At 33.5% G+C, this 17,223-nt stretch overlaps 1 protein-coding gene across 1 annotated transcript; it reads right to left on the minus strand.

Annotated features, from left to right (window-relative positions):
* Positions 1 to 7,811: 7,811 nt before the first annotated feature.
* Positions 7,812 to 14,548, minus strand: LOC128226512 (carbohydrate sulfotransferase 10-like). Its single transcript, XM_052936421.1, has 3 exons — positions 14,331 to 14,548; positions 12,863 to 12,945; positions 7,812 to 9,308 (listed from the first exon to the last, which is right to left on the minus strand). The coding sequence occupies exons 1-3, from the start codon at positions 14,446 to 14,448 to the stop codon at positions 8,196 to 8,198; spliced, it is 1,314 nt and encodes a 437-aa protein (XP_052792381.1). The 5' UTR covers positions 14,449 to 14,548; the 3' UTR covers positions 7,812 to 8,195.
* Between the last annotated feature and the right edge of the window lie 2,675 nt (positions 14,549 to 17,223).

Here is a 17,223-nt window from a genome sequence, read left to right on the forward strand (position 1 = left end):
TAACAAGATATGCTAAGTGCGTAAAGTTGCAAAATCTTATCATCGAAATTTGTCGTAAGCAAATGTATAAGCTGTTAATGTTCAGTCTTGATTGTAAATCGCGCCCCATGAAGATAACAATCTAACTTATGAAGTGCGAAATTAATGGCAAAAGCCTCTTTCAAAATTGTACAGTATTTTTGCTGAGATATAGACAGCTTATGTCTGATAAAATCAATTCGCCGTTCGTCTTCCGTTATACCCGTTGGCGATTGCACCAATACACCTCCGATTGCGTAATCTGATGCATAGGTATACCAAACGTACGATATATTAATCTATGGGTGACATAATATGGGAATAAGCTCTAATTGATGTACAATTGCATCGTTACTTTGCAGACATGCTGCTGCTGACGATACATTTTTAGTTGTAAGCCTTGTTAATTGGAATCAAATATCAGCGTAGTTTCATACGAATTTTCTGTAGAATCCAGACATACCCAAAATTGCCCTGACCTCCCTAATGTTAGTTGGTCCTCTTGTGTTTTAAAGGCTCCATTTTTTTCTTATCAGGCGTAATACCGTGATTTGAGATAACGTGACCTAGAAAGCATGTGCTCTCTTGTAAGAATTGACATTTCTTTAGCTTTAACTTCATATTGTGTTATCTCAATCGGCCAAAAACCATTCGTACGTGCCGTAAATGATTTTCTAGAGAAGAGTAAGTAAAAATGAGAATGTCATACAGATTACTGAATGTGAAAGCTTCTAGTCTTACGAAGATGTTATTTACTACAGATTAAAATAACTGGGTACTAATGTTCAGGTCCATTGGCGATCTCAAAAATGCCAGAATTGTGTGTGCACTGTATGAGATACTTTAATATGTTATATTATAGTATAATTCAACAAACGCCCGCTCCGTGTAAATAAACTTATTAACATTTCAAACAGCGTCAGGCTTCCAGCCGGATCATAACACTGGGAGATACTAGCGCCCTTCCCGCTCAAAGCCCTCCCCGACTAGCAATCTAACATACTTTTATATACCACACCGCACTATACAGGTTATACAAGTACCATACAAGTTATGCACATAAGAAGTTGATATGTCCCTGGGGTGTGGTATCAGTAACACTATGTTATATGTTACACTAAATCCTTAAGACATTTTTAAAGATTGCTGGTTACTCTCTGTAATTCACTATGAAATCCCGTGAAATTAATTCAAATGAACATGCACGCCATTATATGATATTTTGAAACAATGTGCAGAACGTTTGTCTTTAAGTATACTTTTTGTACAGTGAAGCTATTTTCTATATTTATATTACAATATTTAACCATTTTAAAGTGGACCATTGACACTTTTCTGTTAAAGGAAACACATTTTGTTTAATGTTTTATTGTAATGGAACAATCACTATTTTACAGAATGCTAACCAAGTGTTGCGTTCTTCGACATGGATGAGGACTAAAATTTTACTGACAGTTCTTTGACAGGTAAAAAGTAAAAGGTAAAAATAAAAAAATAAACATATTTTATAATATTTTCAATTTGTTTATTTCAACAGACTAACTAACTTCTTCGAAATCGTGCGTGGGGTCCGACAGGGGTTTGTATCTAATCTTCGTCGACGCGCTACTCCATACTCTAGAAAACAAGTAAATATGGTGCAAAGGTGATGTCTTATAAATGTAACAACCCTACATTTGCAGACGATATTTCCTTACTAGCAACTTCCCCCAAACCTCTGCAGAGTCAAGTTGACGTCATTTATACATACTGTCGTCGATGGAATATTGAGGTTTACGTAACAAAATCGTCAACAATAACATTTTCAAAATATCGTAGTCCCCTCCTGATAAGTGTCGTCTATGGCGATCGTCTTTGGCGACGCTCTTATATCAAATGCACCTTCTGTAAATCATCTTGGTATACTTCAACAGGCGAAAGAATAAGCGGTCGAATGCTCGAAACTCGCGTTTTTCAATGCGTAAACCCTCTTACCTCAATTAGTTTGTATAAGAAGGTTGTTCTACCAACACCTCGGTATGGATCTGAACTATGGAATGACATGTCTTAATCCGATGAAAATAAAATTGATGTCTTACATCACTTTGTATCAAATAAAATTCAGGGATTGTCAACGCGTTCACGTTCAGATATGGTCCAGTCTATGCTAGGGCTACACAGAATATGTTCTGAAATTGATAGTAGAATGCTTATGTTCTTACATAAAATACTATCCCTTCCTGACCATTGTCATACGAAACAGATATTGTCTTGCAAGTATTATATGTATATAGAGAAACACAGTTAGATCATGATTTATTCCCGATATCTGCTGTATTCTACAAAAAAATATAATATTGTTCATATGATCAATGATTACATTGTTGAATCTGTTTTGCCGTACCAATACGTCTGGAAAGCACATGTCAAAACATCAATCAATGCTACGAAATAGACTGTGGAACACTAGAAAAGCAAATGATCCAGAATTTGTGTTATTTCGTATATTGCATCCATCTATCCAACCATGTGTCATTTACGTGGTAGGTAAACAACGATCATTTCGAAACACGACGCTAGCTATTGCCAATCTATGGTGCATACCAACTGTCTTAAGAAACATGTACTGTATAAAATGTAATTGTATTTACCAAGAAGAATTGTCGCATGTAATTGTCATATACGACAACACTGTTCACCTACTTAACGAATTTTTAGTACATGCACTGTCAATTTGTTTAAATGACTTTGTAACTGAACTTGTTAGCCTTGATGACATTGGCTTCTTTCTCCGTTTTCTTGGCGCTCCTTTGCCACCATTACTTGTTAGTTCGGATGAAAATGCATTCCTTAACGCTTCGTATTTTTTCATTGTGAAATGCATGAAAGCTTACTTTTCTTAGTAGAAGTATGACAGATATACACTTATAAATAACCCTTAGCATATATTGCTGTTTTCCAATACACGATTGTTAAATTAATTCTTAAGCGTTCAAGCAACCTACGATTACTTAATTACGTATTGTATATTGTATATCGACTGGATATTGCACCATTGTAATATAATGTGTTTTTTTTCTCTACTGTTAACATAATTTATTCTGTGTTCATTCAAATACCTTCTGTTTCGTTTCGTTAAGGTATTTAACACATTGATCACCTTGTATATTTGCTTATATTTATTATTTCATTCATATATAACCAATTGCTAATAGTTTATACTTATCCTATCTATATAAATATATGTATATTTATTCACCAATTACTTTTGTATGTGTTGCGTCTATGATATATGTATTTTTCTATCTTCATTATTGGAGGCAATACATTATTGAATTGAATTTAGCATAATGAACATTAACAAAGACCAAATACGAAATGTCTAGGAAAGAAAGATTATGTAAATTAGGCACAAAACAATAGTGTTAACCGAATTGAGAAGAAAGCCTTAAGACTTATACTATGTCTCGCTACGTTTAGTCTTTCGCGCTGCTTAGGCTGGTGAGAAAGTTGCGGTGACTACAATGAATATAATCTTCTAGTCGTATGGTGTAAACTATGGTATGAAAAAATCAAGTTTCTTAAGGATTTCGGACCCTAATGGGCACTATCAACAATTTAATGGAAACTTATCTTATTCAAATATATATTATTAAAGCAACTTATTTCAAAATCTAAAACAATTTTTTGCATGTTTAGCTTGAGATATTCCTATTTGAATATGGTACCCCCCAACCTGCAGAAAATAACGAGGATACCTAGTTCACAAAATTATTTTTATAATTATTACTGAAAAATATCCACATATATCTTTCATAGTGTACTTTTATCACTCAAATGAAAATAAAAATCTAAAAGCTAAAATATGTTCATCTTTGTTATTTTTTTGTATCAAAAGTGCTTCAAAAAGAGCTACGACAATGCCTATTTTGTCCGAAAACTAAAATCATTTGCTATTATTTTCTACTTTTTAAAAGAAATCAGTTTCAGTGCAATGAAAATAGTATTGATATTAATTATCTACAACATTCAATAAAACTAATTACCAAATTACAGGAGATTTTACCACGGCTGACTCGTTTTATAGCTTGCTCAACAAAATAGGTGTCGGTTTTCAAATTGTCCGAAATTAGTTGGAAATAAGTTAAATTTGAATTATAATCAACATCTTGAATTTAAAATTTCTGTTAGAGTAAGGAAAACATTATAAGTCATCTTAGAGTTGTCCAAAGCCTTATTGAAATATTTAAAACAAATTTGAAATTGATTTAACCAAAAAATTATTAAATAAATTAAATTTCACAAGTCTTGTGCGAAATGGGAAATAACAATAGAACATTTGACATCAGAAATACTGTCACACACATTTGACAGTTACATTGAACTCTGCAAATATAATATGATAAAGAGAAATGGATAGAACAAGCATTTCCGTTCACAAATGCACAGTGTACATTTTGACATTTGACATACAAATATTCACCAAGGCATTTATTAATTTCCTTTTTTAATCTGCACGACTTGCAATATGCTGAACTTGCAATATGCTTAACGTTCTAAAAGAACGCCTAGCTCCACAATTCGCCGCTCAATTCTCCATGGTTTATGGTGATTTTGGCTAGTAATCCGTTAAGTAGAATCACCATTTAGAACAAAACTGTCCGTTGCATGATCATGTTCAACAATTATTCTCTCAGGTTTTGCGTTATTTATTGCATTTGCTTTTTTAGTCCAACGTCCATGGCCGTCGCGTATGTGTGCCACCATATTGTATTATCCGAAATAATGACGTCACAGTGGAAAATACCCATAAAATATTGTGACACAAACAAGTAATCATTTGAAGACAAAAATGTTTTATAAATACTTTAAAAGATACATACTGTGTCATAACGTTTTATACATACTTATTCACATTATTTAAGACAAATCTGGAATCAGTTTGATTTGTACGTAGCAGTAAATATTCAACAAACAATTTAACTAAGTCCAGAAATAATATGCAAATAAAGTAACTTTAATATTCATATAAATTGAGTCTGTTGACTTGATAAAAAGTTGTGAAATAAATAGCACAACAGCTTCTAATTTGTTTGACTGGCCACTGTGCATACAGTGTGATGTATAGCCCTGGGTATTAAAGTGATTATTAAAGCTGCACTTTCTCTTATTGACCTTTTGGTGTCCCAGAAATAGCTCATTTTTGCATCAGTGTCTTCAATTCAGTTATATATGACAATACACAATAGAACAGAATTAAAATGTGTTCCAAAAACTTTTATGTTTAAACATTTTGCTACTGGGCTTGTGTCTGTAGTTTTTCGCATAAATATTATTTTTCTTAAAGCGTTAGTAGCGCTTTGGCCAGACAAATATTTCTTAAAGGTAAATATGAAAGTTGCGAGCTGCTCTTTTGTCAGCAGTCTTATATCACCGGTTTCTAGACATTTACGAAAAACTGGCTCATTCCTAGATAAAATTGTTGTGAAATCAATCAAGCGGTAGGAGTGACGCTTTATAGAGAAAATAATTGAAAGGAATCAAAGTATAAAGCAATGATCTTTTGCCATGTCTGCATCAGTCCAGTCATGCTTAAATACTGAAATAAACTTCTAATGCAACACCTGAAATGTTTGTTCTATTTCTCTATTGACGGTTGCTACATTTAGAGTGTGAAAATATCAAAACTGTCTGATGAAATTCATAAACACGATTGATAATTAAACATGTCTGTATCATTAAAGTTTGAATCATGAGCTTTTAAATGCAAAAGTGTTTTTAATTTGCAAGAAAATAATGATGGTAGTTATCTGCAATTTTCCAACATCAATATGCATTACATTCCTAGTAAAGATTGTTACATTGTAAATAATGTGATGATAACTGTTGTTCCAGTTTAAGGGACTTATCTATAATGTTATGCAACAGGATATTGTATGTTTGTTTTACCGATCAAAGTGACTTTTTTGTACATGCAAAATGTCTGATATTTTGTTATGGTTATGGACGCACCGCACCAGTAATGACCATTAAGCTTTTAACTATAAGCTTCTTTCTGGCAAAGTACACTGTTGATCCATGAAATGCGAGTTTTTTGTTATTATTGATTGCATGTTATTTAATCAAAACATGTTATTGCATCCATATAAAATGACAACAAAACGTAAGTCTTTCCAGGATGAGTGTGTCATTTTGTAGGTAAAGACACATGCACGTATAAACAGACAGGAAAGTATTGACTATTGGTACAATATGTCATACTTGTTTTTTTCACCAAAAGCTAATGAAGGTTTAAAAGTTGTGTAAAAAATCCCACCATTCTGTCAACTGCATGCTCGCATTGTTGCTACAGTTATTCTGATATTCCATAAAATTTGAGATTGTGTTTCAAAGAAACAATTCATTAAATAATCAGCAAATCATTAAATGGAGGTTTATGCATTGATGAGATATGGGGACAAGAGCAAGAGTTTAGGTTTGTTAACGAATATAAAGTACCAGATACTTTGTAAGTATAAACACAAAAATGTTTACTGTGTAATATATGCTATTGTAAAGAATATAGGCTATTGAAATAAAAACAGTCACTCAACCTGAACTCATAGTTTAAATGTAATATTTATTCCATTACTATTTTAACCTTCATGTCATTGTTTATCAATCCTATCGTAAGTTATTTAGTGATGGGTCGAGTATTGTTAGACAATGTTATTTATGTAATTGCCTGACGTTTTAGGGTTATGGTCGTTCTAGTGGCTATGCACATGTGTTGAATGTGTATATGACAACATAAATTGAACTAACTTTATCTATATTGTCGTTCGTTTAAACGATAGTAGAACCAAGAGTTACAAAGATAGTGCATATACTTTAAACAAATGTTAATAAAACAAACCTCTAGGAGGCATCAGCAGTTTACAATAATTTTAAAACTAAATATTTTTAAATTAAAGATATAACATTTCTCCTTGAAGTAATAAAACCACGATTTATCTACACGAGAAACAGGGTGTTACAAAAACATAACCAAAATCCCGCGATAGATTTTCACTGACGAATAATTGGAGGTATCCATGCCATTTCACCTGACACAGAATCAAAAGGAGTGTATTCCAGAGCCTCAGAAAGAAACGCACGACTAATGATCTCTTGAAATCTCCCTTAACAAAATATACCCTTATCTACGCACTCTGCTATATTTACTCTCAAATACTAACTTCACCAGTTAGTCTGCTTCTGCGTACTTGTCCGTGAGCTCATACTTAGGTTTCACGTGACAATGTAGGCGTAGCCTTTTCGCTAGCGGCGTCGTGTCAATTACTTTTCAGATCAGTTTGAACTCGATGCTATTAATATCTGATTTTTTGTTAGTCTGATTTTGCTTTGAGGTATGCCACAGAAGTGACCAGTGGGTTGCAATACACAATACGTTGTTTTTTTATCTTATTATGGAAGGTATAAATTATATATATATATATATATATATATATATATATATATATATATATATATATATATATATATATTATATATATATATATATATATATATATATATATATATATATATATATATGTGTGTGTGTGTGTGTGTGCGTGCGTGCGTGCGTGCGTGCGTGCGTGCGTGCGTGCGTGCGTGCGTGCGTGCGTGCGTGCGTGCGTGCGTGTGTGTGTTTAATTAGTCATTCTTATTTCTACAGAGCTGTTTCGGTTCCCTTTGTTGAGTTTTGCACGCAAATAATTATTTTTACGAGTTGCGCAGCAATTAGCGAGCTCATTATTACTTTCAATGTTCACTAGAGGAATTAATTCTGATAAAACTATTATTTTATTGAAATGAAAACAGTTCATGTTGGTGACGCAATATATGATATAATATATGTTATGCATACCATGATGTGCGACGGAAAGTATGATAGAACACTTAATCAATTCAACGTCCTTAGTATAAAAATTGCATAATGTTACATAAATTACCAAAGCCTATATGCTTTCTAGCATTATCGACATATTCCGTTTCATTGATGAATGCATGATACATATAGTGTTTTTAACCCATATAATGTTGTAGAACTGTTTGAGGCCAATCAAGCGGACCCTTTCAAATATTTTCGATATACCTTAACATTGGTTTATATGATAATTGCCAATCAAAGTGCCATACAATATTCCTTTGTTTTTGTGTGAAAGAAAGTTAACTTAATGCAAATTATGCATTAAAATATCACTATCGATGTTTGAGAAATTAAAAAAACCTAATGCACTGTATTGATCCAACTGGCGAAATACCTTTGAATCGTTGCTAAAATTGAATAGATTAAATTCATTTCTATACACATGTTTAATACTGTCTAATATTTCGTCAGGAATATTCCTGTACGCTTCTATGTAGGATAACTGCTTCATCATACGTCTTTCGTTCGCTGTACTTTCCTCACTAACTTTCTTAAGAACATTAATATAATCAGTCCTACTGATAGACTCTGCCTCAAACCCGAAGATCGAAAAACCCTTGGTCCCTATCACTCCTCGAATCTGCAACTTCCGCCATATTCTACGCAAAGCATCTGGCCATGACATGCACTTTTCAATGTCCTTCCTCCATTCAAAAGGTCCAGAGACCGAATCCTGTATAGCGTCATAAGCATGAAGTTTAGCTGACTTTGCTTCCATTGCATCAAGACTCCTAAACTGTCCAAGAGCTGACAATATACTTGTGATATCGTCTTTGAACGTTTCCATTTTGCCTATATATGTGTAGTTTACTTCACATGGTAAACACGCATCCCACTTGGCAACATGGCAGTCGAGAGATTTTTTCTTCTTATCCGTGACAATCACATATTCCAGCAGTTGTCGAAATGAATAATTCGCATATCCACATTGGTTATTTTCTGCACTAGACAACCGATTGAAATATGGATTAGGTCCAACAAATTTATCAACGTAAGCGGAAAACAACATATCAAATGGGCTCCTTACAAACATAAACCGAAAACTGTTACTTGCATCTTTGCTGCCGACCGTCCACTTGTTAAGGTCCAAATTATCCGTTGAAGGATGCGCATCTGAGATAGGCACATCAAATGGGGTGTTCACTGTCCCGTTTGGTATTTTCCTGTAGTTAAGTGCCATCATTCGGAACATTCTTGTCAAGAAGGTGGAAGCGATCTTACACAGCGGACAGTACACGGCGTTAACATGCGGGTCGAAACTTACTCGGACCTTTTTGTTCCCCGATCTATGTATGCTGTTCTCACACGCGTGGCGTAGATACTCAGCTCTTGAAAACCCATCCTCCACTGGCAGATCCTGTATTCAGACAGACCAAGACTAAACAATACGTATCAACGTGTTTTTTTTTTAAACATGCGCCTTGTCAGTGACAAAATTATACCAAGTGGTATAATTTGAACAACTCTAACATTACTACATTCCAATATTAAAATTCCAAAAGATCAAGACCAAGCCGATCTAAAGCGCAAAATTTGAACGACGAAGTACTCGGTAGATGTACTCTTTGTACATACTAAATATAAGCATCTCTATGCTTTAAAGACCTGTCACATCTAGCCGATTTGGCTCGCCGGAGCTAAACCGGAGAAAGAAACTGGCATTTTCGGGGATCGGCATTATATGGCATCGCGATGGTATGAAATGTGTATGTAATGCCATGGCTGCCGAATTATACTAGTCTACGTTTTGTCATGTGCTGGGGCATGTTAGGAGTGTTCTCTCATTTCGATATGTGCAACTTCATTATGTTATGAGGACTTTTCAAAATGGTAGGTACGTTTTATATTTCGTTATGGGCAAATTTCATTATATTAAGTGTACTGATCATTGTATTAGATGCATTCTGTGTTTCGTTATGTGCGAGCTTAATTATGTTATAAATAATCATCAACATGTTACCGTAGGTGCATTCTCCATTTCGTTTTGTGCATACTTCGTTATGTTTTGTGTACCGACCAACGTGTTAGGTGCATTCTCTTTTTTGCTATGTTCATTCTTTATTATGTTATGTGTACCGACCAATGTGTTAGGTGCATTCTCTTTTATGCTATGTGCATTCTTTATTATGTTATGGGTACCGACCAATGTGTTAGGTGTATTCTGTCTTTTTGATATGTGCATTCTTTATTATGTTATGTGTACCGACCAATGTGTTAGGTGCATTCTCTTTTTGGCTATGTTAATTCTTTATTATGTTATGTGTACCGACCAATGTGTTAGATGCACTCTCTTTTATGCTATGTGCATTCTTTATTATGTTATGTGTACCGACCAATGTGTTAGGTGCATTCTGTCTTTTTGATATGTGCATTCTTTATTATGTTATGTGTACCGACCACTGTGTTAGGTGTATTCTGTCTTTTTGATATGTGCATTCTTTATTATGTTATGTGTACCGACCAATGTGTTAGGTGTATTCTGTCTTTTTGATATGTGCATTCTTTATTATGTTATGTGTACCGACCAATGTGTTAGGTGCATGTTTTTTTGGCTATGTGCATTCTTTATTATGTTATGTGTACCGACCAATGTGTTAGGTGCATGTTTTTTTGGCTATGTGCATTCTTTATTATGTTATGTGTACCGACCAATGTGTTAGGTGCATGTTTTTTTGGCTATGTGCATTCTTTATTATGTTATGTGTACCGACCAATGTGTTAGGTGCATTCAGTGTTTGGCGATGTGCATTCTTTATTATGATATGTGTACCGACCAATGTGTTAGGTGCATTTTTTATTTCGTTATGTGCATACATCCTTATGTTATATGTACCGACCAATGTGTTAGGTGCTTTCTCTGTGTGAATACTTCGATATGTTATGTGTTATGCTTCAACATTTCCTTTCAAATATATTGATTTTCTTTTTAATCTTTTCTTAAGTTACAAAGCGATATAAATCTGACAATATTGAAGTCCCTCCGTCTGCAAATAGAGTTTGGATCTCTAATCATTGAAGTACTTGGGGTTTACCTTTTCGTTTGTTATTATTATTTGTTTTATTGATAAGTTTCCTCAAGGTAATGCATACTTTGAGAAGATTTACCTTTTGCGTTTTATCTTTATTAAGAATTGTTGGGATAAGAGTGAGGTTTGTGCACATAAACTTGTTTAAACCCCCAGCAAATTTACATTTTACTGACCGTTACAAGGCGGTACCTAACAATTCTTGATAAACATACCAATTATTGAATATATATAGTATTTATGCACTGAGCTGTTTGTAGAGTTTTGTGCTGTTCTATGTTTCTTGTTTGTGATGTTGTGTTCTATGTCTTTGGCGTTTGCCCATTGCCACTAAACCGGGTTTATGTTAAAAAAAATTGCTACTGGGCATGTTTCTGTAGCTTTTTGCATATATATTGTCAAAAAATGCATACTGTTAACTGAAGTAAGAACATGGATTAAAATTGATATACGTATTGGTTTATTTGAAAGTAAGTATTAAGAAAAAAAGAGAAGGTGAAATTTTTAGACATATACAAAGGTCTATAAAACATCAGTATTTAAGTAAGAGTTTTATAACTTGTCATGATTGAGCATACTTTTAATGTCAGTAAGTGTATGAAGTTGGATATAATTAATGGTTTAAAAGTTAAAAGAAGTAAACATGAATCATGCGTAATTTTTAAACAGTTATATTGCGCCATAAATTTTACTCTATTAATGTTGAAATTATATAACTGGTCTCGAGGAACGACTTGTTACTATGAGTTGGTGTATAAAAACGAATTTGATATATTTAATGATTGTAAAATCAAAAAGAAAAAAAAAATGAACATTGTTTGCGTTTTTTAAAAAAGGTACAAATGGCCGTAAATTATACAACATTTAGTTGGATTTAGATGTTCTGAAACCGCACACTATAACTTTGTATCAAATTTAAAATGAATATCATTAATTGTTGCAGTGTTTGATAAAACAACCAATACAAATTTTAACGTACGGACGGACAAATAGACGGGCGGACCGTGAGATTTTTATAGGGCATCCGAAAGTCTTTAGCAGGTCCCTAACTATAGAAGGCACCTAATACATTTTGTCGGTCACATAATATAAATATGCACATAACGAAATATAGAACGTACCTGACACATCAGTAAGTACTCATAATATAATGAAATGTGCACATAACGAAACATAGAAAATACCTAATATTTTGACAAGTACACATATCATAATCAAGTATGCACAAAAAGAAATGGAGAATTCACCTAACATATTGCCAAGTACACATACCTAAATAAAGTATGCACATAAAGAAATGGAAAAAGCACCTACCATGTTGATACATATACAGATCATAATGGGGATATAACGTAGACCAGTAAAAGGAGGCAGCAAATGCCTTCCATAGTAGTGTTAGGACTTTGTCAGAGCATCGGTGTTTAAAAAAGCAACGGCCAGCCATGGAAATAATGTGACTGCCACGGCAGTACAACGTTTGTACTCCGGTATCCCTCCGCCATAGCTCCTGTCATCTGTGACACATAGATAGAACTATGGCGGCGCCTCAGTATAACTCTTAAGTGGCAGAAAAGGGCTATTTTGTAGCAATTTGTTCGGACAACGGTAAAAACCGGTAAAACCAGGTATCACAAGGACTGTACTACACCGGTATTGCTACGGCAAATTGTGATATTAAAAATGATTTTTCGACATAATCGCCAATTTTCTCCCCATTTTTGATAGTATGCTCCGGTTAAATCCCGACAAAACATCTGACATACCCTTAATTCAGATACGCATTTTCTTTAAATATTGTTATCTTATCATCAGCGGACGTCTACGAGCATCGTTTCCAATTTTTCTGTTTTATTTTTATTTTTTTAGCTTGTTTAGTTTAAGGTACCTTTATATCCTTCAGGATACTACTTTTCTTTGCATCTGGTGTTGTTACTTGATAAATCTTTTCTTCTGACGTGGGCATCAACTCTGGATCAAGGGAACGGTACAATGTTAAGATCACTGGCAATAGTACATCAACCTTAGCCTTAATAAATACACTTAACAAATGTTGCTATCGCTCTTTTGGTCGCATCACCGACAGCTTAACGGGAATGTATATAACCATATGCGATGAATAGCATATACATACATAATAGTTATAGTATATATATATATATATATATATATATATAATCATACCAGTTAATTCAGTATCAAACAAGGACCTTGTCTTACAGATAACACCTTGTACTAAATACATGGAAACATCATTCACAAATTATAACAAAAATATATGGAATGACATTCCTTCAAATATACGTGCCTTGAAAACCATTAAAACGTTCAAAGGAAATTGTAAGCATCTTTTATTGTGTGAATGATAAGATAATTTACATTTTCCTTAACATATTTATATGTTTAAATTATAGTCATGCCATTTGAGTGTATGTCAGTGAATGTTTAAGTATGAATGAATTTATTGACATTATGTTTAATAGTCTTATATATAAATGTATCTTTCTAGTTTAAACATTGACATTGATTTTTAAGAATAATCCTTTTTCATTTGTTTCTGTACTTTGAAGGTCGTATTGAAAATAAGAATATATGTTTTTATATGTCTAAATGTGTAACCTTCTGTAAATAAAGCATAGATTATTATACTGTCTCACCTGTGTGATAGGAGGTAAAAGAAATCATGAAAACTTTTTGCTAATTAAGGTAATCCGCCAATCTAGCTGTGGAATGTGCTTGAAAGTTGATAATGTTCAAGGAAAATAGAAGAAAAAATACAGTATGCAAGAAAAGTAAACATAAAATGGGTTAATGTTCAAGACTTTTGCGGTGACTAATTCCAAAAAGGGCGAATCACTGTTCTACTTTCAGAATGAATAGATATGGAAAAAAATGATGTCGTGTTTGCTGCACCTTTCATTAAAAACAAACACGAAATCCTTCATAACAACCATTGTTTCCGATATTTATTCATCCTTTGATGGTAAATTTAAACAATTGTATTTATTGTGGAACATCTTCATTGGGAGTAAGGGAGTATCTTTAAACAAACTACTTTTAGTAACACATCGGTCATCGAATGGCGGAGATGGCCGTGTTTCCAGCGCTCGAATCAACGACCGTTAGTTTATCAAAAGGATGCCCTACTTTTCAACTTTATATTTAATCACTTATAAGGTACACGAATATTGAAACGATGCCTTGTAATTTCAATCATAGGGATAAAAAAACACTATTAATTATAATGCAACTATTTAACTACACGTGACTAACTCAAATTATTTAGTAAAAATGTGTGCAAAATGATCTTGATTGTATGAGATTTGATATCAAATGAACATAATGACGATCCTTACCTGAACAAGGGAAGTGGTTAAGGGTAAGGTAAATAACCATCCCTGTCCCGACAATCATCGTCAGGGCCCATATGTTCCTCCGCCGACGCACCGACAAATGCACTCGTCTTAAAATCATTTATATTGCTGAAAGGCAGAAACACTTTTTTACTTGCAATGAAAATCCGTCCACTGCATTTGGCGATTAAATTCCTCGATACGTAGAGCACCGATACGGATTGGCGAATTTGTGTGTGTAAGGTTTAAAATCGACAAAGCTTGAAACTTGATACTACGGAACTGATGTCAATGAAGAAATGTGAAACTGATCAATGATCATATTGTTTTGAATATTAAAAGTACTCTTCCCACACAGACCAATTTTTACTTGACTTTATCAACTTTTAGTCCTCGTCAACGATCTATTTGTATTCCTCGACCACAATCATTTGAATACCTCTACCAAATATACTTCCAAGTAATGGTGCCGCTAATGCCCCCAAAAGCAGAGGAAGAATCTCCCCTTTTTGTTGTTGAAATTTTGTTAAATCTAAGTTTCCCTTTTCCGTTGATTTAGTTAGCACACTAAGTTTTCCCCTTGTAAGATAAGGGGCAGCTTTTGTTCAAAATGCATGTTTTTTTTTGTTTTAATCAATAGAAACCATAACTGAACCGAATAGTTTATCTTTTCCGGTACTTGCCAAACCACTTAGTGTGCCCGTAGCTAATAGACCTAATATTAATTGATCAATCTGTGTTGCTATTGAAAGTACTATTTTTGCTTATGTTTTCTATTTCATTTCATTTTATGCCAAACATAAAATATTTATTATCTTAACCTTAAGTAAAGACAAACAAAGGAACACAATATAGGTGTGCCAACAAGCGGGGTATTTTATTTTGTATATTCTGACAATTCAATAACATTCACACAGGCACTGATTCCCTGAATAGCCATAACATGGTGAATGGCTCAATGTTCCTATACACAGTGATGAATGCTTCTGCATTGTAGTAATGTCCGGAATCAATGCCACTCACAGCCCTCTACACGAATAAACTCCCATTCGTACGTTGGTAACACAAACAATACCAAACTGAAAAATAAATATGCGTTAATAACACAGAAACAATCATCTATTTGTATATCATTTTTTGTAATAATAATTACACACAAAAAAAAAAAAATCAATAAAACACGCTACTAGTGTACAATGACACGATCCTCTCCGTACCCCACTTGCTTATCGAATGATTTCCCAAATCAGTACATAACCCAATACTTGTAATTTCCTCGAGGAAAATGTAAAACTTATATAAACTACAGTACCCTATAAAATCTACCTCACAACCGAATTTTACATTATCAATTCCGATAATAAATACATTTATGTTTTCTATTTCATTTCATTTTATGCCAAACATAAAATATTTATTATCTTAACCTTAAGTAAAGACAAACAAAGGAACACAATATAGGTGTGCCAACAAGCGGGGTATTTTATCGACAGTAAAAGAACGGGTGCGTAAACAACAGTCAAAAGTATATCAATGAATGAAATATACCTAAACTGTATAACAATTCATGTAATCTATAAACCAAGATTAGAGATACAAATTTCTTAGTGTCATCCGATTCCCTGACATAACGATCTTTTGCATTTTCAGATTTCCATCTGCCATGCCTTTTGAACAATCGTTCAGGGACACCCCCATTAGCAGCCGCCGTAGCACCCCCTGAACGGAAAGAATGAAGCCCATACTTTTCAGGGTTCATGCCCATAAATTTGATTTTTTCCAACAAAATTTCCCTGGCTCTACTATACGACATGGGTTTTACACCGGATAATACACATCTTTTTGATTTTTGACAACACATGATATTTCTAAAAATATATTCTGTGGAACTTTCCTCAATACCAACTGTTATAAGATATTTTTCCAAATATGATACTGGACACAACAATGAGTTTGTTCTAGATATTGTCACCGTTTCACCATGACGTAGTTGATCTGTTTTGCTTTTACTTATGAATATTTTAACACAATCTTCAAGAATGGATAAATCTGATCTTTTTATAGAAACCAGTTCATTAAATCTTAAAAAACCTGAAAAACTTATTAGACACATAGTTACAAAACGAATGTCAACCAATGCCTCTGAACTTCCAAAATGGTGTACAATACATTTCATATCTTCTACAGAAAATGCACATTTTTGAACGACAGGTCTAGAATTTTCTCTTATGAGACCATTTTTAGCAAACGTAACTAAATCGGAAGAACACGGATCTTCAAAACCTGCAATTTTATGTGCCCAGGAAATTCCAAAAACAATAGCATTTATTTTTGAAGCTGACGGTTTTGAATCTTTAATAGAAACAAGATACAGGCTTACATGGTAATCAGAGGTGGGCAAAGATTTGAAATTATATTTATTACACCAATTACAATACGATTTGAAATAGCAATTATATTGCTTAAAAGTATTTTTTGATTTAGAGGAAATAACTATAGACTTTAAATCTTCATGACAGCTTTTAAGATCTTTAGGAAGGTCTTCACGTGTGTTCCAAATTCCCATCTTAAAGGCATCTGTTAAATGTAAACACAAATGCACATATAATAACTTCACAAAATAATAAATAATGTTAGCACTAAGAATAAGGCTTTACAATTTTCTGATTTAAACGGAAACTGTCGAGGGAACTTCAAAGTTTTAAAGTCCTCCCCCCCCCCACTCTCGTCATTATATATTTACATTCTTCGCACACGGTATACAGACTTAATTTCATAAATAAAAGTATAAAACACAAATAAACATAATAATTACAATAATTTCTATATTCTGCAATGCATAAAATAATCCTCGCACTCAGAGTACGACTTCGCAAGTATCTGCTACAAGCGGAAC

The sequence above is a fragment of the Mya arenaria genome, chromosome 3 (genome assembly GCF_026914265.1).
Source record: "Mya arenaria isolate MELC-2E11 chromosome 3, ASM2691426v1".
Classification (NCBI taxonomy): domain Eukaryota; kingdom Metazoa; phylum Mollusca; class Bivalvia; order Myida; family Myidae; genus Mya; species Mya arenaria.

Excerpts from the sequence above, each read along its gene's own strand:
- LOC128226512 (XM_052936421.1), bottom strand. The coding sequence starts at position 14,448 with ATGATTTTAAGACGAGTGCATTTGTCGGTGCGTCGGCGGAGGAACATA. Across the intron at positions 12,946-14,330 it reads TAACCACTTCCCTTGTTCAG|AGTTGATGCCCACGTCAGAA; the intron begins GTAAGGATCGTC and ends CCCTTGATCCAG. Across the intron at positions 9,309-12,862 it reads GTATCCTGAAGGATATAAAG|GATCTGCCAGTGGAGGATGG; the intron begins GTACCTTAAACT and ends GTCTGAATACAG.